The sequence below is a fragment of the Oncorhynchus clarkii genome, chromosome 6, assembly GCF_045791955.1.
Source record: "Oncorhynchus clarkii lewisi isolate Uvic-CL-2024 chromosome 6, UVic_Ocla_1.0, whole genome shotgun sequence".
NCBI lineage: Eukaryota > Metazoa > Chordata > Actinopteri > Salmoniformes > Salmonidae > Oncorhynchus > Oncorhynchus clarkii.
The window spans coordinates 30,652,794-30,676,073 of NC_092152.1; the positions used below are offsets into that span (position 1 = coordinate 30,652,794).

The 23,280-nt window shown below is 43.8% G+C and overlaps 1 protein-coding gene across 19 annotated transcripts in view; it reads left to right on the forward strand.

Moving 5' to 3' along the window:
• LOC139410961 (ankyrin-1-like) overlaps positions 1-23,280 on the forward strand; it is a 72,201-nt gene that overhangs the window by 16,752 nt on the left and 32,169 nt on the right. For 15 of the 19 annotated variants that reach the window (XM_071156674.1, XM_071156680.1, XM_071156690.1 and 12 more), the window contains exons 5-31: positions 228-326; positions 881-1,066; positions 1,200-1,298; positions 1,409-1,507; positions 1,652-1,750; positions 1,889-2,086; positions 4,400-4,498; positions 4,615-4,713; positions 4,844-4,942; positions 5,170-5,367; positions 5,480-5,578; positions 5,695-5,793; positions 5,872-6,069; positions 6,181-6,279; positions 7,024-7,122; positions 7,272-7,370; positions 7,492-7,584; positions 7,794-7,866; positions 8,149-8,169; positions 16,412-16,508; positions 16,729-16,807; positions 16,961-17,076; positions 20,077-20,301; positions 20,456-20,610; positions 20,763-20,974; positions 22,353-22,557; positions 22,938-23,034. In XM_071156674.1, the coding sequence (XP_071012775.1) occupies positions 228-326; positions 881-1,066; positions 1,200-1,298; positions 1,409-1,507; positions 1,652-1,750; positions 1,889-2,086; positions 4,400-4,498; positions 4,615-4,713; positions 4,844-4,942; positions 5,170-5,367; positions 5,480-5,578; positions 5,695-5,793; positions 5,872-6,069; positions 6,181-6,279; positions 7,024-7,122; positions 7,272-7,370; positions 7,492-7,584; positions 7,794-7,866; positions 8,149-8,169; positions 16,412-16,508; positions 16,729-16,807; positions 16,961-17,076; positions 20,077-20,301; positions 20,456-20,610; positions 20,763-20,974; positions 22,353-22,557; positions 22,938-23,034 (3,341 nt within the window). The remainder of the gene's footprint in view (positions 1-227; positions 327-880; positions 1,067-1,199; positions 1,299-1,408; positions 1,508-1,651; positions 1,751-1,888; positions 2,087-4,399; positions 4,499-4,614; positions 4,714-4,843; positions 4,943-5,169; positions 5,368-5,479; positions 5,579-5,694; positions 5,794-5,871; positions 6,070-6,180; positions 6,280-7,023; positions 7,123-7,271; positions 7,371-7,491; positions 7,585-7,793; positions 7,867-8,148; positions 8,170-16,411; positions 16,509-16,728; positions 16,808-16,960; positions 17,077-20,076; positions 20,302-20,455; positions 20,611-20,762; positions 20,975-22,352; positions 22,558-22,937; positions 23,035-23,280) is intronic. The other 4 variants (XM_071156685.1, XM_071156687.1, XM_071156679.1 and 1 more) reach the window with 2 other exon arrangements.

The following is a 23,280-nucleotide window of genomic DNA, read 5'->3' on the forward strand; positions in this document are numbered from 1 at the left end:
CAACTCTGTTAATATCTGTCTGCCTTCTTGTCTTTCTGTGTGCTTGTGTTTCCTCTGTGTGTGTGTGTGTGTGTGTGTGTGTGTGTGTGTGTGTGTGTGTGTGTGTGTGTGTGTGTGTGTGTGTGTGTGTGTGTGTGTGTGTGTGTGTGTGTGTGTGTGTGTGTGTTGCTGCTGTGTTGTGCTCCTTCCTGTGTGTATGTGTCCATGTGTGTGTCTGTCTGTAACAGAAGGGCTTCACTCCGCTCTACATGGCCGCACAAGAGAATCATCTAGAAGTTGTGAAGTTCCTTTTGGAGAACGGGGCCAATCAAAGCATTCCTACTGAGGTAACAGCCAATCACCAGATTCAGGGTTGCAAAATGCAGGGCCTCCCGAGTGGTGCAGGGGTCTAAGGTACTTATCACAGTGCTTGACGCGTCACTACAGCCCCGGGTTTGATCCCAGGCTGTGTGACAGCTGGACACGACCGGGACACCCATGAGGCGGCGCACAATTGACTCCTTGTGGCGGGCCGGGCGCCAGCAAGCTGAAGTATACCATGTTTTGGAGGACGAATAGTTCTCGACCTTCACCTCTCCAAGTACGTTGGGGAGTTGCAGCAATGAGACAAGACTGTAACTACCAATTGGGGAGAAAAGGGGGTTAAAAAGGGTTGCACCAAATTCCCAGGTTTTTCAGGAATCCAGGTTGGAACATTCCCGGAATCAGGAAGGTTTAAGCAGGAAATTATTCATTTTCGAACATTACAACACACCTCCTGTACTGTTCCCTGTATCGCTTATCAATCCTTTTGACTCTCACTGTCCTTCCCTTCCCCATCTGTCTCTCTGGTCACTAAACCTTTCTTCGCCTCTGTCTCCGCTTCTCTCTCCTCTTTCAGGATGGCTTTACCCCTCTCGCCGTGGCTCTTCAGCAGGGACATGAGAACGTTGTGGCCCTGCTCATCAATTACGGCACCAAGGGCAAAGTTCGCCTCCCAGCGCTGCACATAGCAGCGCGGAACGATGACACGCGCACAGCTGCTGTGCTTCTACAGAACGACCCCAACGCAGACGTCCTGAGCAAGGTAGGTACTCACCGTGTGTTTGTCTTCACTTCGTTTAGTGTGTCCCAGAGCGAGTGGAGGAGACAATACTTTCAAATTAGAACACATCAAGGCCTTCAGTATAAGAGCTCTGGTCTCCTGTGTGTCCCTACAGACAGGCTTCACACCGCTTCATATCGCTGCACACTACGAGAACCTGAGCGTAGCCCAACTGTTGCTCAACAGAGGAGCCAATGTCAACTTCACCCCTAAGGTAAGTCTGTTCCCCTCTGCCCTAGCATCACTGACACATTGTATTGTTACCAGTCCCTCAACGGGTCTCTTCCTGGTCTTACTGCTTATCTCCTCTGTAATTCTCTCTAGAATGGCATCACACCTTTGCACATCGCATCCAGGAGGGGGAATGTGATCATGGTACGACTCCTGCTGGACCGAGGGGCACAGATTGATGCCAAGACCAAGGTACTGCACTGCATCCCCTTTGTCTCTCTCTAGTCTCTAGTGTCAAGTCCTGTCCTGTTACACAAATGATACTATATTGCTCTAGACCAGTGGGTAACTCTCCTCTCTCTCTCTCTCTCTCTGTCTCTCTCTCTCTCGCTCCAGGATGAGTTGACTCCACTGCACTGTGCAGCCAGGAATGGACACGTGAGGATCATTGAGATCCTGTTGGACCAAGGGGCTCCCATCCAGGCTAAGACCAAGGTACACCTAACGCTAACCCACCAAGGCCTGATCCCTGGACAGTTGTGCTCAAATACTGCATGCACACAACACAACAAGTAATGGATTGCATCATCCCTCTCTCTTTCTCTTTCTCTCTCCCCCCCCACTCTCCTGCAGAACGGCCTGTCTCCCATCCACATGTCAGCACAGGGGGACCACATGGACTGTGTGAGGCAACTAATGCAATACAATGCTGCAATTGATGACATCACACTGGACCACCTGACCCCCCTGCATGTGGCGGCCCACTGTGGGCACCACCGCATGGCCAAAGTGCTGCTGGACAAGGGAGCCAAACCCAACTCCCGTGCACTGGTCAGTACTACAATCCTACATACAGTTGAAGTCGGAAGTTTACATACACTTAAAAACTCGTTTTTTTAACCACTCCACAAATTTCTTGTTAACAAACTATAGTTTTGGCAAGTTAGGACATCTACTTTGTGCTTTAACACAAGTCATTTTTCCAACAATTGTTTACAGACAGATTATTTCACTTATAATTCTTTTACGGCTGTCGTCGGAATGAAACCAAGGTGCAGCGTGGTAGGCGTACATTTTAAATGTATTTAATGATCACCAACAAAAAAATAAGAAAGATAAATGACACAAAGAATTGTAGTGCTAAACCAGCAACTAACAAAAACAAGATCCCACAACACAAAAAGCGGGGAAAAGGGCTGCCTAAGTATGATTCCCAATCAGAGACAACGATAGACAGCTGCCTCTGATTGGAAACCATACTCGGCCAAAAACAAAGAAATAGACAACATAGAATGCCCACCCCAACTCACACCCTGACCTAACCAAATAGAGAAATAAAACGGCTCTCTAAGGTCAGGGCGTGACATTCACTGTATCACAATTCCAGTGGGTCAGATGTTTGCATACACTAAGTTGACTATGCCTTTAAACAGCTTGGAAACTTACATAAAATTATGTCATGGCTTTAGAAGCTTCTGTTAGGCTAATTGACATCATTTGAGTCAATTGGAGGTATACATCTGGATGTATTTCAAGGCCTACCTTCAAACTCAGTGCCTCTTTGCTTGACATCATGGGAAAATCTAAAGAAATCAGCCAAGACCTCAGAAAAAATATTGTAGACCTCCACAAGTCTGGTTCATCATTGGGAGCAATTTCCAAATGCCTGAAGGTACCACGTTCATCTGTGCAAACAATAGTACGCAAGTATAAAAACCATGGGACCACGCAGCTGTCATAGCGCTCAGGAGATGAACGTACTTTAGTGCGAAAAGTGCAAATCAATCCCAGAACAACAGCAAAGGACCTTGTGAAGATGCTGGAAGAAACAGGTACGGTTCCTATATCGACATAACCTGAAAGGCCGCTCAGCATGGAAGAAGCCACTGCTCCAAAACCGCCATAAAAAAAGACAGACTACGGTTTGCAACTGTGCATGGGGACAAAGATCGTACTTTTTGTAGAAATGTCCTCTGGTCTGATGAAACAAAAATAGAACTGTTTGGCTATAATGACCATCATTACGTATGGAGGAAAAAGGGGGAGGCTTGCCGAAGAACACCATCCCAACCGTGAAGCACGGGGGTGGCAGCATCATGTTGTGGGGGTGCTTTGCTGCAGGAGGGACTGGTGCACTTCACATAATAAATGGCATCATGAGGAAGGAAAATTACGTGGATATACTGAAGCAACATCTCAAGACATCAGTCAGGAAGTTAAAGCTTGGTCGCAAATGGGTCTTCCAAATGGACAATGATCCCAAGCATACTTCCAAAGTTGTGGCAAAACGGCTTAAGGACAACAAAGTCAAGGTATTGGAGTGGCCATCACAAAGCCCTGACCTCAATCCTATAGAACATTTGTGGGCAGAACTGAAAAAGCTTGTGCGAGCAAGGAGGCCTACAAACCTGACTCAGTTTCACCAGCTCTGTCAGGAGGAATGGGACAAAATTCACCCAACTTATTGTGGGAAGCTTGTGGAAGGCTACCTGAAACGTTTGACCCAAGTTAAACAATTTAAAGACAATGCTACCAAATACTATTTGAGTATATGTAAACTTTTGACCCACTGGGAATGTGATGATAGAAATTGAGCTGAAGTAAATCATTCTCTCTACTATTAATCTGACATTTCACATTCTTAAAATAAAGTGGTGATCTTAACTGACCTAAGATAGGGAATGTTTACCACGATTAAATGTCAGGAATTGTGAAAAGCAGAGTTTAAATGTATTTGGCTAATGTGTATGTAAACTTTCGACTTCAACTGTAGGTAGGTACAGTTGAAGTCGGAAGTTTACATAAAACTTCTGACTCACTAGTATTGTGATACAGGCAGTTGTAAGTGAAATAATCTGTCTGTAAACAATTGTTGGAAGAGTTACTTGTGTCATGCACAAAGTAGATGTCCTAACCGACTTGCCAAAACTATAGTTTATTAACAGGAAATTTGTGGAGTGGTTAAAAAAACTAGTTTTAATGACCCCAACCTAAGTGTAAGTAAACTTCTGACTTCAACTGTATATACAGTACTATGTATTCATTCCACACACGTACACGCATACACACACATACACACACACACCTCAGTGTGCAGCTATGTTGAGGTGGTGTGCCTTAGTGACCCAGCTGTTGTGTCCTCAGAATGGTTTCACTCCACTTCACATCGCCTGTAAGAAGAACCACATGCGTGTGATGGACCTCTTGCTGAAACACTCTGCTTCCCTAGAGGCTGTGACGGAGGTGAGAGAGATTGGGGCGAGAGAAAGAGATGGAATGTATGCCAGGGAAAGATAAGAGAGGGATTCTGCCAAGGAGAGAGGGATGATTGTTTCATTTTCTGTTTTTTCTCTCTCCAGTCTGGCCTCACCCCTTTACATGTGGCCTCGTTCATGGGCCACCGCAAAATAGTCACCATCCTAGTACAGAAGGGAGCTTCTCCCAGCGCTTCCAATGTGGTGAGTCCCCTCCCCATCCATCCACCTCATCATTGACTGCACCAGCTCCCCTGACCCCTTTTCACAATGATTTTGTGTTATGGACTTACACTATTCACACATTTGTGTTTGTCTGATTGTGTGTGAGCAGAAAGTGGAGACTCCTCTCCACATGGCATGTAGAGCTGGACACTATGAGGTGGCAGAGTTCTTACTGACCAATGCAGCGCCAGTAGACGCCAAGGCCAAGGTAATGACTACACACACACACACGCACACACACGCACGCACGCACGCACACACACACACGCACAGGCACGCACACACACGCACACACATGCACACACACGCGCACACACACACACAAACACAATCAGAAAAACATTTAATTCGCTTGCTAGTTCCCCACATGACTCCCAACACCAAATGTCTGTACCTCTCCTCCCTCTCTCCTGTCCTCCGCCCCACCCTGTCCAGGATGACCAGACACCGCTCCACTGTGCGTGTCGGATGGGCCACAAGGAGCTGGTTAAGCTGCTGCTGGAGCACAAGGCCAACCCCAACTCCACCACCACATCCGGACACACACCCCTCCACATCGCTGCCCGTGAGGGACACGCTCAGACCACACGCATCTTACTGGACATGGAAGCCCAGCATACCAAGATGACCAAGGTACAGTATTTTGTCCAATGCCCACACACTCTAATCTCTCTGGATCTTTCTCTATGTGGGCCTGTGTGCTCTCCACGATGTCTCTCTATCTCTATCTGGGATGTCTCTGCAGAAAGGCTTCACTCCTCTCCATGTGGCTTCAAAATATGGCAAAGTGGACGTGGCAGAGCTGCTGCTGGAAAGAGGGGGCAACCCTAACGCTGCTGGCAAGGTAAGGGTTGTAGAACACAGGGAGGAGGGAAGAACAGGGGTGTGTGGAGGGAATGGCCAAAAGGTATTTTGAGATTGAAGGATGCTATTATGTGTGTGTGTCTCCTTTACCTTCAGAATGGTCTGACTTCTCTCCATGTGGCTGTCCATCATGACAATCTGGACGTGGTTAACCTGCTGGTCAGCAAGGGAGGCTCCCCACACAGTGCAGCTAGGGTGAGAGACCAGACAAACACACACACACACAAATATAATTGTACTATACACTAATACCCCTTTGGTTCTCTGTTTTAGAATGGCTACACCCCTCTCCACATAGCATCGAAGCAGAACCAGGTGGAGGTTGCTAGCAGCCTGCTGCAGTACGGTGCCTCGGCCAACGCCGAGTCCCTTCAGGGGGTCACGCCCCTCCACCTGGCTGCTCAGGAGGGCCGGCCTGACATGGTCGCCCTGCTCATCTCCAAACAGGCCAACGTCAACCTGGGAAACAAGGTGAGGAGTCAGGGACTGATACATGGAAGGAGTTAGGATTATTTGGGTGAGCGCTGTTAGTTCTGCTATAACAAAATGCCTTATCTTTGCCCCTGGCTCCACCCCCCTCAGAGTGGACTGACTCCTCTCCACCTAGTGGCACAGGAAGGCCACGTGGGCATCGCTGATATCCTGGCTAAGCAGGGGGCATCAGTGTATGCTGCCACACGGGTAAGACCACACTCCTGTTGACCTCTGGGACAAGGCAAGGGACACAACAGTATCATTGATCAATAGCTCCCAGCGACATATACTGTACATCAGGACTCTGTTAACACTTTTAATTGTTAGAGCATCTCAGTAGATGATTGGTTATTGCAGTAGATAATTGCATTCTATCATACATGAAATCTCCTCCTTTGTGCCAGGTTGTAGAGAGTTGGTATAAAGTACACACTCCTACCTCATCATGACATGCACACTGTTACAGTTTGTTATCTGAGGCTGATCTTGAATTCAGGGAATGTTAATGCAAGGTCACTATGGTAACAGTAACAGTGCTACATGATGAACGATGGGGGCTCCGTGGCAGATAGAGTGTCTGAGACGTGACCTTTCCTCTCCTTGGTATAAATAGCCACTGACTGCTTCTCCTGGCTCAGGGTTACGATACCAACATCAATAATAATAATAAACAACACCCAACTACCCTCAGAGCAGGAGCCTCCATGGTTCACTAGACAACATCACCCAAAAACTCGGTGTATCAACCGCAGAGCTTGTAGGGTAAAGGGGACACACACTATAGATATTGTGTAGTGTGTATGTGTTGAATTTGAATTTGAAGTTGAATTTGAATTTGTAATCATGTGACCTCCTTTAGATAGCTATCCAGTTGTTAGTGTGTGCTGGTTGTATTTGATACTGATGGGGTCCTACTCTGTGTTTCTGTCCCACGTCATGTCTCTGTTTCAGATGGGATACACCCCTCTCCATGTTGCCTGTCACTATGGCAATGTAAAGATGGTGAAGTTCCTCCTGCAGCAGCAGGCCAATGTCAACAGCAAGACTAAGGTGAGCACCTCCCTCTGGACGCCAATGGAACTACACTCTCCCCAAATGCATTGTTAACCGTAAAGCGCAGTAGTATGAACTGGCTATGTGATGTGATTATTTACATTGTGTCTGGTCAGTATGTTAATGATTGTGTCTCTGTCCCTCAGGTTGGTTACACTGCCCTGCACCAGGCAGCCCAACAGGGCCACACAGACATCGTTACCTTACTGCTCAAACATGGAGCCCAGCCGAACGAGGTCGCTACTGTACGCACCACTGCCTTTCACTCCCTTTCAGTCCTCCACCTCATCCATCATCCTCCTCCAACACTCCATCCTCCTTTCAACGACCCTCTTTCAGTCTATCTCCTCTCTCTCTCTCTGTTAGAACGGTACGTCAGCCCTGTCCATCGCCAAGCGGTTGGGGTACATCTCTGTAATCGACGTTCTCAAACTGGTTACAGAGGAGACGGTTTCCATGGTGAGGAGTAAATAAGTACCACTGTTGATCATCTTAGTCTGTTTAGAAGTACTTTTTGGTGTTGTCAAATATCTTCCACTAAAGCTTTTTATGTCCCTCTTGATGCAGACATTATATACATTTTGAGAAGTTTGTACTCCTTCTATGCTGCTCTTTATTCAGTCTTTAACCTGTCTCTCTTCTCTCTCTTCTCCCATTCTCTCCCTCAGACCACCACAGAGAAACATCGTATGAGTTTCCCAGAAACAGTGGATGAGATATTGGACGTATCAGAGGATGAAGGTACACAGCGCTTACAATACGTTTCAGACAGAACACAAGAAGACAGATTCAGTCCTGAACACACTTTCTCCTCCTTTTGGCCAGATAGAAGATGTATTTAACTTTCATTTCTTATTAATAGTGAGATTATAGCTATACAAATACCTCGTTACATTTTATGGCTCAATTAGTTGCCAGTCCATTCTATAAAAAAAACATCTCTACACTTTGAATAGACTTATTATAAATGATTTGTAACTGTGCACAGCCTCCTAAAATATGCCTCTTTTGATTGTTTTTTAGGAATTGCACAGCTAACCATAGGTATGACTGTCTCCTTCTCTCTTCTCTGTGCGGTGCTCATAGGTCATCTTAGAGTGTGTGGCTCCATTTCAAGCTTGTGACGTCTTTCTCTCCACCTCTCTTTCTCCACCTCTCTTTCTCTCCACCTCTCTTTCTCTCCACCTCTCTTTCTCTCCACCTCTCTTCTTCTCTACCTGGTCCTTTTGCGACTTTCTCTCTCTCCTGATGCTCACTGTGGTGCATCCATTTTATGGCTCCATGTCTGTAACTTTCTTTATCCCTCCAGTAACATAGACCTGACTCTCAGTCACTAACCCAAGATCAGATGTATTTTATCTCTCTCCATGTCACTGGGGCTGGGGGCTGGGGGCTGGGGGTGTCTGTCCTCATCAGCCTACTGGGTGAAACAGCACAGCCTACTGTACTGTAAGAGAAAAGCCCTGTAGTGGAGGTTGTCCAGTAACCCATTAAGTGTATCAAACCATTAACTACGTTTTTTTAATCAAGGTGAAAATTGAATTATCTGGTTAAAACATTTGCTGCTGTACTGTATCAACATCCAATATGTTACTGTATCAACATCCCAAGATGGTACTTTATCAACATCCCAAGATGTTACTGTATCAACATCCAAGATGAAACTGTATCAACATCCAAGATGTTACTGTACTGTATCAACATTCCAAGATGTTACTGTACTGTATCATCATCCCAAGATGGTACTGTATCAACATCCCAAGATGGGAATGTATCAACATCCAAGATGATACTGTATCAACATCCAAGATGTTACTGTACTGTATCAACATTCCAAGATGTTACTGTACTGTACCAACATTCCAAGATGTTACTGTACTGTATCAACATTCCAAGATATTACTGTACTGTATCAACATTACAAGATGTTACTGTATCAACATTACAAGATGTTACTGTACTGTATCAACATTCCAATATGGTACTTTATCAACATCCCAAGATGTTACTCTATCAACATTCCAAGATGGTACTGTATCAACATCCCACAATATTACTGTATCAACATCCAAGATGTTACTGTACTGTATCAACATCCAAGATGTTACTGTATCAACATTCCAATATGTTACTGTATCAACGTTCCAAGATGGTACTGTATCAACATCCCAAAATATTACTGTATCAACATCCAAGATGTTACTGAAACAACATCCAAGATGTTACTGTACTGTATCAACATTCCAAGATGGTACTGTATCAACATCCCAAAATGTTACTTTATCAACATCCAAGATGTTACTGAAACAACATCCAAGATGTTACTGTACTGTATCAACATTCCAAGATGTTACTGTACTGTATCAACATTTCAAGATGTTACTGTACTGTATCAGTATTCCAAGATGTTGCTGTACTGTATCAACATTCCAAGATGTTACTGTATCAACATTCCAAGATGTTACAGTACTGTATCAACATTACAAGATGTTACTGTATCAACATTCCAAGATGTTACTGTACTGTATCAACATTCCATGATGGTACTGTATCAACATTCCAAGATGGTACTTTATCAACATCCCAATATGTTACTGTATCAACATCCAAGATGTTACTGTATCAACATTCCAATATGGTACTGTATCAACATTCCAAGATGTTACAGTACTGTATCAACATTCCAAGATGTTACTGTATCAACATTCCAAGATGTTACTGTACTGTATCAATATTCCAAGATGGTACTTTATCAACATCCAAGATGTTACTGTATCAACATCCAAGATGGTACTGTATCAACATCCCAATATGTTACTGTATCAACATCCCAATATGTTACTGTATCAATACCCAAGATGTTACTGTAGCAACATCCAAGATGTTACTGTATCAACATCCCAATATGTTACTGTATCAACATCCAAGATGTTACTGTATCAACATTCCAAGATGTTACTGTACTGTATCAACATTCCAAGATGGTACTGTATCAACATCCAAGATGTTACTGTATCAACATTCCAAGATGTTACTGTACTGTATCAACATCCAAGATGTTACTGTACTGTATCAACATCCAAGATGTTACTGTAGCAACATTCCAAGATGGTACTGTATCAACATCCAAGATGTTACAGTATCAACATACAAGATGTTACTGTATCAACATCCCAAAATGTTACTGTATCAACATCCAAGATGTTACTGAAACAACATCCAAGATGTTACTGTACTGTATCAACATTCCAAGATGTTACTGTACTGTATCAACATTCTAAGATGGTACTGTATCAACATCCAAGAGGTTACTGTGTCAACATTCCAAGATGTTACTGTATCAACATTCCGAGATGTTACTGTACTGTATCAACATCCAAGATGGTACTGTATCAACATCCAAGATGTTACTGTACTGTATCAACATTCCAAGATGTTACTGTACTGTATCAACATTTCAAGATGTTACTGTACTGTATCAGTATTCCAAGATGTTGCTGTACTGTATCAACATCCCAAGATGTTACTGTATCAACATTCCGAGATGTTACAGTACTGTATCAACATTACAAGATGTTACTGTATCAACATTCCAAGATGTTACTGTACTGTATCAACATTCCAAGATGGTACTGTATCAACATTCCAATATGGTACTTTATCAACATCCCAATATGTTACTGTATCAACATCCAAGATGTTACTGTATCAACATCCAAGATGGTACTGTATGAACATCCCAAGATGTTACTGTATCAACATCCCAAGATGTTACTGTATCAACATTCCAAGATGGTACTGTATCAACATTCCAAGATGTTACAGTACTGTATCAACATTCCAAGATGTTACTGTATCAACATTCCAAGATGTTACTGTACTGTATCAATATTCCAAGATGGTACTTTATCAACATCCAAGATGTTACTGTATCAACATCCAAGATGGTACTGTATCAACATCCCAACATGTTACTGTATCAACATCCCAATATGTTACTGTATCAATACCCAAGATGTTACTGTAGCAACATCCAAGATGTTACTGTATCAACATCCCAATATGTTACTGTATCAACATCCAAGATGTTACTGTATCAACATTCCAATATGTTACTGTACTGTATCAACATTCCAAGATGGTACTGTATCAACATCCAAGATGTTACTGTATCAACATTCCAAGATTGTACTGTATCAACATCCAATATGTTACTGTATCAACATTCCAAGATGTTACTGTACTGTATCAACATCCAAGATGTTACTGTAGCAACATTCCAAGATGGTACTGTATCAACATCCAAGATGTTACAGTATCAACATCTAAGATGTTACTCTATCAACATCCAAGATGGTACTGTATCAACATCCCAATATGTTACTGTATCAACATCCCAAGATGGTACTGTATCAACATCCAAGATGGTACTGTATCAACATCCAAGATGGTACTGTATCAACATCCAAGATGTTACTGTATCAACATTCCAAGATGTTATTGTATCAACATCCAAGATGGTACTGTATCAACATCCAAGATGTTACTGTATCAACATTCCAAGATGTTATTGTATCAACATTCCAAGATGTTACTGTATCAACATTCCAAGATGGTACTGTATCAACATTCCAAGATGTTACAGTACTGTATCAACATTCCAAGATGTTACTGTATCAACATTCCAAGATGTTACTGTACTGTATCAATTTTCCAAGATGGTACTTTATCAACATCCAAGATGTTACTGTATCAACATCCAAGATGTTACTGTATCAACATCCCAACATGTTACTGTATCAACATCCCAATATGTTACTGTATCAATACCCAAGATGTTACTGTAGCAACATCCAAGATGTTACTGTATCAACATCCCAATATGTTACTGTATCAACATCCAAGATGTTACTGTATCAACATTCCAATATGTTACTGTACTGTATCAACATTCCAAGATGGTACTGTATCAACATCCAAGATGTTACTGTATCAACATTCCAAGATTGTACTGTATCAACATCCAATATGTTACTGTATCAACATTCCAAGATGTTACTGTACTGTATCAACATCCAAGATGTTACTGTAGCAACATTCCAAGATGGTACTGTATCAACATCCAAGATGTTACAGTATCAACATCTAAGATGTTACTCTATCAACATCCAAGATGGTACTGTATCAACATCCCAATATGTTACTGTATCAACATCCCAAGATGGTACTGTATCAACATCCAAGATGGTACTGTATCAACATCCAAGATGGTACTGTATCAACATCCAAGATGTTACTGTATCAACATTCCAAGATGTTATTGTATCAACATCCAAGATGGTACTGTATCAACATCCAAGATGTTACTGTATCAACATTCCAAGATGTTATTGTATCAACATTCCAAGATGTTACTGTCCTGTATCAACATTCCAAGATGTTACTGCCCTGTATCAACATCCAAGATGTTACTGTATCAACATTCCAAGATGTTACTGTATCAACATTCCAAGATGTTATTGTATCAACATTCCAAGATGTTACTGTCCTGTATCAACATTCCAAGATGTTACTGCCCTGTATCAACATCCAAGATGGTACTGTATCAACATCCAAGATGTTACTGTATCAACATTCCAAGATGTTACTGTATCAACATTCCAAGATGTTACTGTAGCAACATTCCAAGATGTTACTGTATCAACATTCCAAGATGTTACTGTACTGTATCAACATTCCAATATGTTGATGGTGTTATCTGGCTGTTTCTGTCTTGTTGTTGTGATGTGTTTATCAATGTTCCAAGATGTTACTGTATCAACATTCCAAGATGTTACTGTACTGTATCAACATTCCAAGATGTTACTGTATCAACATTACAAGATGTTACTGTACTGTATCAACATCCAATATGTTGATGGTGTTATCTGGCTGTTTCTGTCTTGTTGTTGTGATGTGTTTATCAATGTTCCTCCATTGTGACCCACTACATCCGCTGTCATTTGTATAGTCTGTTTCTGTAGTGTTTAAAGACGTGTGTTTGCAGTGGTGTCCATATAGTGTGAGGCAATGAGAACAAAGTAATGATGCGACAAAAACAGTTTTGCACAAAAGTCTTCAAAGCCCCACGGTTGTTTTGTCAACCAGTAAAGGTCAAAGTGTAACTGTTACAACACCTTGACTATGATGTCAGAGGAAGTCACACCCTTATATTTTTAGCTCCCTGATAATTTAACTGACAGATTGTCACCGTTGGTCTAAAATTAGAAAGTAGCTTATTTGCTGTCTTAAAGACACAGATCACTTACTCAAATTATGGAACATAAAGGCATGTTCCTCTCACACACACATACACATACTTTACACTTCCGATTTTCACAACATCTGACACATACCCACTCATTAAAGGTGTGGCAACACAGAAGAGGAGGTGAGTTGACTCATTTTAAACCTGTGGAAACAAATAGACTCACTGGTTATTTCGACCTCACCATTGATTTGGCTCTGGACCACATCCAGGCACCCACTCAAACACTCACTGAAAACAACCCTAACACCTCTCGTGCTGATAAAGACACAAGCACATGCATTAACGGAACAATTGTGTTTGGCGGGGGTGACTTCTCTCCAGTTAGCTCAGGATTTGAGGGGGTAAGTAACTATAACCTGCCACTTCCTGGAAGAAACTTAGATGGGTAGAGGGACACAGATGAGAGAACATAATAAAGTGAAAATAGATGGTTTTGAGTGATGAGTGCTTTTGTGTGTCCGCCATGCCAGTCTATTGTGTGTGGTGAAGTACATACTGTACATAGTATATGTATTTGTATGTACTCTGCGGGGGTTTTTTATACAAGAATGTCCCTCAGAGAGCACTCCCAGGGGGAGAGAAAAAAAAACTCTCAACCCGGTTTAAATCAATTTAATCCAGCCAGATTGGGTCCATGTTGATGTGGACATGGCTGTCCCAATGGACATGGACATGGCTGTTGTGACATTGTCCTGTTTTAGACTCAGTTGGTGTTGGGCCATTGGAACTGTCCAGATGTTAGGAAAGTCTGGGATATTTTACTGTAAATACCCAATACTGTATGCTGTGCTCCAAATATTCAACTACCGGGAATAGTTTATGGATGAAGAGTATTTCAACAGATCACATTGGAGATGAATATTGAACATAGTGCAAGAACCCCCATCTTTCTCCATGTCCTTTTGCTCCATCTGCCTTTGAGTCTCTGTGATTGTGGCTTCACTAAATCTCTTCCCATTGACAAGCATTAACACGTGCACAGTGTGTGGAGTGTAGTCGTTAACCCTTCAACTCACCAACCTAACTACTATATAAACCAGGGATGGGCAACTTTGATGGGGGTGGGGGCCACAAAACATAATGAGGGGCAGTCAGAGCCTTTTGTTGTAGTTTTAAAGCAAGTTTGCTGCAATTTTACACATTTTGCCATGGGCGGAGAGAATATTTAGCAATTTTATTACATGACATGCAATTCTACACATTTTCTATAGGGTGGAGAGAAATGTTTGCAGTTTTTAATATGATCTGAGTGAGAGTGACTAACAAAATCAATGGGGTCTCCCCCAGTCGGTAAATCGACCAAGATTACTACAAGTTTAGATAGCTGGCAATACTAATTTACCAATCTAAAAAAAATATCTGATACGGGCTGATTGAGTGACTGTAAGTGACTGCTACTGCACAACCACATTTCAAAATTGCACCTTGTGTATTCCACAATCCTGACTCTCAACGGTAAGTTTTTTTTTCTTTTCATTATTGAAAATTGATCTACAGGCCTACAAAAGGGGGGGGGGGGGGGGGGGGGGGGGCGCGGGATGCCAGTTGCCCATCCCTGATATAAATCCGAGGTTATATTTACTATACTCATTCATTCTATGCTTTCTGACTGACTCACATGCTGCAGATTTCTTTTTGATCTCTCTCACTCTGTCACTCCTCTGACCACTGTTCTCTCTCTCTCTGTCACTCCTCTGACCACTGTTCTCTCTCTCTCTGTCACTCCTCTGACCACTGTTCTCTCTCTCTCTGTCACTCCTCTGACCACTGTTCTCTCTCTCTCTGTCACTCCTCTGACCACTGTTCTCTCTCACTCTGTCACTCCTCTGACCACTGTTCTCTCTCTCTCTGTCACTCCTCTGACCACTGTTCTCTCTCTCTCTGTCACTCCTCTGACCACTGTTCTCTCTCTCTCTGTCACTCCTCTGACCACTGTTCTCTCTCTCTCTGTCACTCCTCTGACCACTGTTCTCTCTCTCTCTGTCACTCCTCTGACCACTGTTCTCTCTCTCTCTGTCACTCCTCTGACCACTGTTCTCTCTCTCTCTGTCACTCCTCTGACCACTGTTCTCTCTCTCTCTGTCACACCTCTGACCACTGTTCTCTCTCTCTCTGTCACTCCTCTGACCACTGTTCTCTCTCTCTCTGTCACTCCTCTGACCACTGTTCTCTCTCTCTCTGTCACTCCTCTGACCACTGTTCTCTCTCTCTCTGTCACTCCTCTGACCACTGTTCTCTCTCTCTCTGTCACTCCTCTGACCACTGTTCTCTCTCTCTCTGTCACTCCTCTGACCACTGTTCTCTCTCTCTCTGTCACTCCTCTGACCACTGTTCTCTCTCTCTCTGTCACTCCTCTGACCACTGTTCTCTCTCTCTCTGTCACTCCTCTGACCACTGTTCTCTCTCTCTCTGTCACTCCTCTGACCACTGTTCTCTCTCGCTCTGTCACTCCTCTGACCACTGTTCTCTCTCTCTCTGTCACTCCTCTGACCACTGTTCTCTCTCTCTCTGTCACTCCTCTGACCACTGTTCTCTCTCTCTCTGTCACTCCTCTGACCACTGTTCTCTCTCTCTCTGTCACTCCTCAGACCACTGTTCTCTCTCGCTCTGTCACTCCTCTGACCACTGTTCTCTCACTCAGTCACTCCTCTGACTACTGTTCTCTCTCTCTTTCTTTCTTTCTCTCTCTCTCTCTCTCTCTCTCTCTCTCTCTCTCTCTCTCTCTCTCTACTGTCACTCCTCTGACTACTGCTCTCTCTCTCTCTCTCTCTCTCTGTCACTCCTCTGAACACTGTTCTCTCTCTCTCTCTCTCTCTCTCTCTCTCTCTCTCGCTCTCTCTCTCTCGCTCTCTCTCTCTCTCTCTCTCTCTCTCTCTCTCTCTCTCTCTCTCTCTCTCTCTCTCTCTCTCTATCTCTGTCACTCCTCTGACCACTGTCTGTTCTCTTTCTCTCTGGCCCTGCTGTTGTTGTCTGAAGGGGAAGAGCTTTTGGGGACGGAAGGAGCCAGGTACATGAAGATGGATGACTTGAAGGACCATGATGACGATTTCCTGTCACCCAAGAAATCTATGGAGTACGAGAGAGGGCTGGGCACTGTGTAGGGTTGGCTGGGGTAGGGGATGGGGTAGATGGAGGGGGTTAGAGGGGTCTGGGGGGTGGGGGGGTGGGGGGGTGGGGGGTGGATATGCAATGGTAAAGAACAGGGAATGGTTGGATTAGAGCAGTATTGGGATGTGTGGAGTGGAATAAGAATATTCCCTTTATTGACTGTGTTCTGCTCTTCTCTCCAATAGTAACTACTCGCCTGCCATTCCCAGGATCCCTTGTGTATCCCCAGAGACGGTCATCCTGAAGGAGCATGACATGGAGCAGGTACACAACAGACGGGTTATGTTCTGTCCTAACGAGGGGGTGTCATTATAGTTGCTATATCATTGCTGAACATGTGTGTATCTAAACCTGTGGAGAGTGAGTAGAAAAGTGAAAATGTAAAATGCTACAATGAGCCATTCTCCTTTCTTGTAGGTACACACTCCAATGCCATTACAAAAAGATTATGATGATGACTCCCTGATCCCCAGCAGTCCAGCTACAGAGACCTCTGACAACGTCAGTCCTGTGGCCAGCCCCATACACACAGGGTCAGTACACACAGCAATGTGTGTGTCCGTCCTCCCCTGCCTGTAGCCCTATACTGACAAATGCCTTATGTTGTCCATAAACAATATCCAAGAGTAGGGTTGCAAAGCTGCGAGTAATTTACTAAAGTTATCGGAATCTTCAGTAATTTTGGTAATTAACAGAAAATCTATGGCAAACTATCGTAACTTTGGGAATTCATACACTACATTATACACTACATGACCAAAGCTACGTGGACTATAATAGCTATAATAGCCTCCACTCTTCTGGGAAGGCTTGACACAAGATTTTGGAACATTGCTGTGGGCAGTGATGTTGGGCGATTAGGCCTGGCTCGCAGTCGACTTTCCAATTCATCCCAAAGGTGTTCAAAGGGGTTGAGGTCAGGGCTCTGTGCAGGCCAACCAAATTCTACCACACCGATCTCGACAAACCATTTCTGTATGGACCTCACTTTAGGCACAGGGGCATTGTCATGCTGAAACAGGAAAGGGCCTTCCCCAAACTGTTGCCACAAAGTTGAAAGCACAGAATCATCTAGAATGTCATTGTATGCTATAGCATTAAGATTTCCCTTCACTGGAACTAAGGGGCATAGCCTGAACCATGAAAAACAGTCACAGACCATTATTCCTCCTCCACCAAACATTACAGTTCGCACTATGCATTCAGGCAGGTAGTGTTCTCCTGGTAGCTGCCAAACCAGATTTGTCCGTTGGACGGCCAGATAGTGAAGCGTGATTCATCGTTCCAGAGAATGCGTTTCCACTGCTCCAGAGTCCAATGGAGGCGAGCTTTACACCACTCCAGCTGACACATGGCATTGCGCATGGGGATCTTAGGCTTGAAACCCATTTCATGAAGCTCCCGACGAACAGTTATTGTGATGGCATTGCTTCCAGAGGCAATTTGGAACTTGGTAGTAAGTGTTGCAAACGAGGACAGACAATTTTTTCACGCTATGCACATCAGCACTTGGCGGTCCATTTCTGTGAGCTTGTGTGGCCTACCACTTTGCGGCTGAGCCGTTGTTGCTCCTAGACGTTTCCACTTCACAACAACAGCACTTACAGTTGACCGGGGCAGTTTTAGCAGGGCATACATTTGAAGAACTGAGTTGTGGAAAAGGTGGCATTCTATGACAGTGCCACGTTGAAAGTCACTGAGCTCTTCAGTAAGGCCATTGTAATGTCAATGTTTGTCTATGGAGATTGCATGACTTTGTGCTCGATTTCATACACCTGTCAGGAATTGGTGTGGCTTAAATATCCAAATCTACTAATTTGAAGGGGTGTCCACATACTTTTGTGTACTTGAATAACTTAAAACAATGTATTCATATGGTATACCTTTGGTAACACTTCATTTGGATAGTCCATCTGTAGATGCTCTACAGACTATTAGCAATTTCAACTAACCCTATCCCTAAACCTATCCCTAAACTTAACCCTTACCCTACCCTGACCTTTGCTCTTACCCTGACCCTCATTCTAAACCTAACCCTAACAATAACCTTAGCAAGAAATTGCTTAAGAACAGATAGCGTGTTGCTAGTATGACCATCTATAGAGCATAGTTTGATCTTCATTTTTTATATCGGTGTCCATATTGTCCATGATTTTCTAGTAGATAGACCAAATGGTTCAAGAGGAAATAGCCTATTTAATTATAAAAGTATCTAATCAGGCCTCCCGAGTGCATCACAGTGCTTGAGGCGTCACTACACATCCGGATTCGATCCCAGGCTGTCACAACCCGCCGTGACTGGGAGTCCCACAATTGGCCCAGCGTCGTCGGGGTTAGGGGAGGGTTTGGCCCAGCGTCGTCGGGGTTAGGGGAGGGTTTGGCCCAGCGTCGTCAGGGTTAGGGGAGGGTTTGGCCCAGCGTCGTCGGGGTTAGGGGAGGGTTTGGCCGGTGGGGCTTTACTTGTCTCATTGTGGTCTAGACTTTGGTCGTCAGTTGAATGGTGTTTGCTCCAGCACAATGGTGTAGCTGGGTTCCGGGTTAAGCGGGCGGGTGTTAAGAAGAGCGGGTTGGTGGGTCATGTTTCAGAGGACACATGACTCGACCTTCAGGCCTTTATGGTCGAATTGCTGCAAAGAAACCACTACTTAAAGGAAGCCAATAAGAAGAAGAGACTTGCTTTGGCCAAGAAACACGAGCAATGAACATTATACCAGTGGAAATCTGTCCTTTGGTCTGATGAGTCCAAATTTTAGATTTTTGGTTCCAACAAAACCATTTATTTTTCAACTTGACAATGACCCAATGCACCTCCAGGCTGTGTAAGAGCTATTTGACCAAGAAGGAGAGTGATGGAGTGCTGCATCAGATGACCTGGCCTCCACAATCACCCGACCTCAACCCAATGGAGATGGTTTGGGATGAGTCGGACCGTAGAGTGAAGGAAAAGCAGCCAACAAGTGCTCAGCATATGTGGGAACTCCTTCAAGACTGTTGGAAAATCATTGAAGCTGGCTGAGAGAATGCCAAGAGTGTGCAAAACTGTCATCAAGGCAAAGGGTGGCTACTTTAAAGAATCTAAAATCTAAACTATATTTTGATTAGTTTAACCCTTTTTTGGTTACTACATGATATGTGTTATGTGTTATGTGTCTTCACTATTATTATATTATTATACATTGTAGAACATAGTAAAAATAAAGAACAACCCTTGAATGAGTAGGTGTGTCCAAACTTTTGACTGCTACTGTGTATTTTTTATCATCTTGTTTAATTATTTAATATATTTTACATAAGGCCACACAGAGGACCAGAGATAATTACAGACACCTGTGATAATATGAAGTACCCAAAAGGGCCACTAGATGTCTTATGATAGATTACATAAAATCCTTGAAATCTACCAAAATTCTGGTAATTTACTGGTAAATGTAGAATGTTTACAGTAATACACCCTCCCTTTGCAACCTTATCCAAGAGCGGAAATAGAAACATTGGTAAGCTGTCTAATTATGTGGGGACACTTGTCTTGTCAGGTTCCTGGTGAGTTTCATGGTGGATGCTCGGGGCGGCTCGATGCGAGGCAGCAGACATAACGGCCTGCGTGTCATCATCCCTCCACGGACCTGTGCCGCCCCCACACGGATCACCTGTCGTCTGGTCAAGCCCCAGAAACTCACCACTCCTCCCCCCCTGGTGGAGGGAGAGGGCTTAGCCAGCCGTATCATATCACTGGGCCCAGCCAGCATGCAGTTCCTAGGGTGAGGACTAAACCTACACTGTAGAGTATTGAAGGGAAGACATTTTGAGATCAGGAAAAAAAATCTAATTCTAAAACTGTGTTCACCATTCGGTGAGGGTATCCACTAATTACATGATGAGCTTATTGTCTCTGTGGCTTTGTGTGTCTTTCAGGCCTGTGATCGTGGAGATCCCTCACTTTGCTGCTCTGGGTCGAGGGGACCGGGAGCTGGTGGTGCTGAGGAGTGAGAACGGCTCTGTCTGGAAGGAACACCGCAATCGCTATGGCGACGATGTGCTGGAGACTATCCTCAATGGGATGGATGAAGGTAGTCAAATGAGAAGTCCTACTAACTCAGTCAGACCTGATTACGGTCACTGATAACAGGCTGTTTGGTGTTCATCATTGCTTTCTTATCAGTAGTGTAAGAGTAATACCCACTCTCATTGACCGCTACGGTCTGCTTGTTTATTCCTTTAGAGCTGGAAAGCCAGGAGGAGCTTGGGAAGAAGCGTATCCGACGAATCATCTCCACTGACTTCCCCCTCTACTTTGCTGTGGTGTCGCGCATCCAGCAGGAGAGCGATCTGATTGGCCCAGAGGGGGGTCAGCTGACCAGTAAACTGGTACCGTTGGTCCAGGCTTCGTTCCCTGAGACAGCGGTCACCAAGCGAGTCCGCCTGGGCCTGCAGGTGAGATGGGAGGATGAGGAGGAAGAAGGAGGAGGAAGACAGTATCGTTAGTGCCTGCCTGTATCACCAAGAATGCTATATGCATGCTATGTGGATTTGGTTTGAATTTGATCAGCACCTTTAAAATTATTTTTGCCTTGCCAAGAGGTTGAACATTTGCATATTTGTGTATTTTTTCTGTGTGCTACACACGAACACTGAGATGTACTATGTACATACACATAGTTTATTTGAGGCTGTTTTGAAAGTTCATCTTCGAGTCACCAATGTTTGCAAATGAGCATGCCAGTGTCCTAAAGCTTAATGCATCATTCACTACTGTGGTGACATTCTATAGCTATAGTCATGGTTAGACAATGCAGAGGGACTTTGTTGAAAGTGAGTGTTCTTTAGCAGCATGCCTGCTATGATCGGAGTGGAGAGTGGTTTGGATTTGGTTTCATACCTGTGTGTTGATGGGTTTTAGCCCTTGCCATAGATAAACCTCCATATTGGCCTACATAAGTAGCCTCATTTTTAGAGAGAAATATGTTACAGTGAACATGGCACAGGATGCATTTCACGGTAAGGTTTAGACTTGTATTCGGCGCAAGTGACAAATCAAGTTTGATTTGATTTGATTCCACCATCCATGGACCTTCCATCTCCCCTGCTGCTTTGGTGCATCCGCTGTGTTACCTGCAGCCTGTAGAACCTTATAGCCTCATAACCCGGTGATAGCTTTACTCTAGCAGATACGCTAACCTTCTCAAAGGCTGTACAAAGTGAGACAGTTAACTTGAATGTGTAGCGAGGGAGACCATTTATTTTATTTCATATATCATTTAATATTCCTCACGTGAAGCAAGTGAACGAGGAAATCTGTGCATGAATGCTTGAATTGTGAGATGTATTCTATACTTTGACTGGGTTAAACAACGTCTTTTTCTTTCAAATCTGTTTGCATTCATGTCTAAAGGTTTATGATTTTTTTGTGAATATAGATTTTTAAACGTTAATATTTGTTTCACATTTTTACAATAAACACTGACAACAAAAAATAAACGCAATGTGTCTTTTCAAATTGTTTGTATGTTTTGGTGTAGATTCAAATAGCATTTTGTTGACCACAGACTTCTCTCTCTTTCTCTTCATCCTTCATTTCTTCCATTTTATGTATTTACCTGTACATTGTCATCTGTTACATCATCACATACATCCTATTATCTCTCACTGTCTTCTTTTCTCTTACTCTTTCGCTCTACATTGCTATCTGTCTGTCTACCTTTGTGTCAATTTCTCTCCCTCTTTCTCTCTGTGCCTTCCTCTCTTTCTTCTCCGCACTCCTGCACCACATCGTTGTCTCTCCCTCCACACATCCTCTCCCCTCCAACCTCAGGCCCAACCAGTCCCAGACGAGCTGGTTGCCAAGCTGCTGGGTAACCAGGCAACCTTCAGCCCTGTGGTGACTGTGGAGCCACGGCGACGCAAGTTCCACCGGCCCATCGGCCTGTGCATCCCCCTACCCCCCTCCTGGAGAGAGAGCCCCCGGGACTCTGGGGAGGGGGACACCACCAGCCTGCGCCTGCTCTGCAGTGTCATCGGTACGCCAACACTTTCACACGCAAACCTGACTGAGGCCTTACAGTGGACTAATGGCACAGTGGAATAGTTTGATAGTTTCCCTCTATTTAGAGTAAACCATGAGTTGGACCGCATGATCACCTCATAGACAGAAGGAAATTCATTGAACATAGTGATTCAAAGTCTCCCAGCTGTGAGATGGGAAAATCCAGATTTATGTCGGTCTGCAAGCCAGAGAATATGCAATGTCATGGCTATATACAGTAACTGTTGATTCTCTGCACCATAACAATGGGTGTCAGAGTGATATGGCGAAGTAAAATCTGCTTGCATGTTTAATATACCTTTTTCTCCTCATCCTTATATATTGGTGTAACTGATGTCTCTTCCTTCTCCCCAGGTGGCACAGCCCCAGCCCAGTGGGAGGACATCACAGGCACCACCAAGCTCATATATAGCAAAGACTGTGCCAACTTCACAACCAATGTGTCAGCACGGTAAGTATACAGCAGCAACTCACTCATTAGCATTCATGTTCATCAGACATTCAAGTTCACATCCTAAATCTCACAATCCAGCTCTTTCTGTCACTGGAGAGCAGTCAAATGCAGCCGTTTGTTCTCGGTAACAATGAAGCACCTTATTGTGATTGTTTTCAATTCAAATGGTAAAAAAGACACAAAGATAGCTTCTTAGCAAATAGCAGTTTCTCAAGCCAGAATGTAGCTAGGACTGTCTGGGAG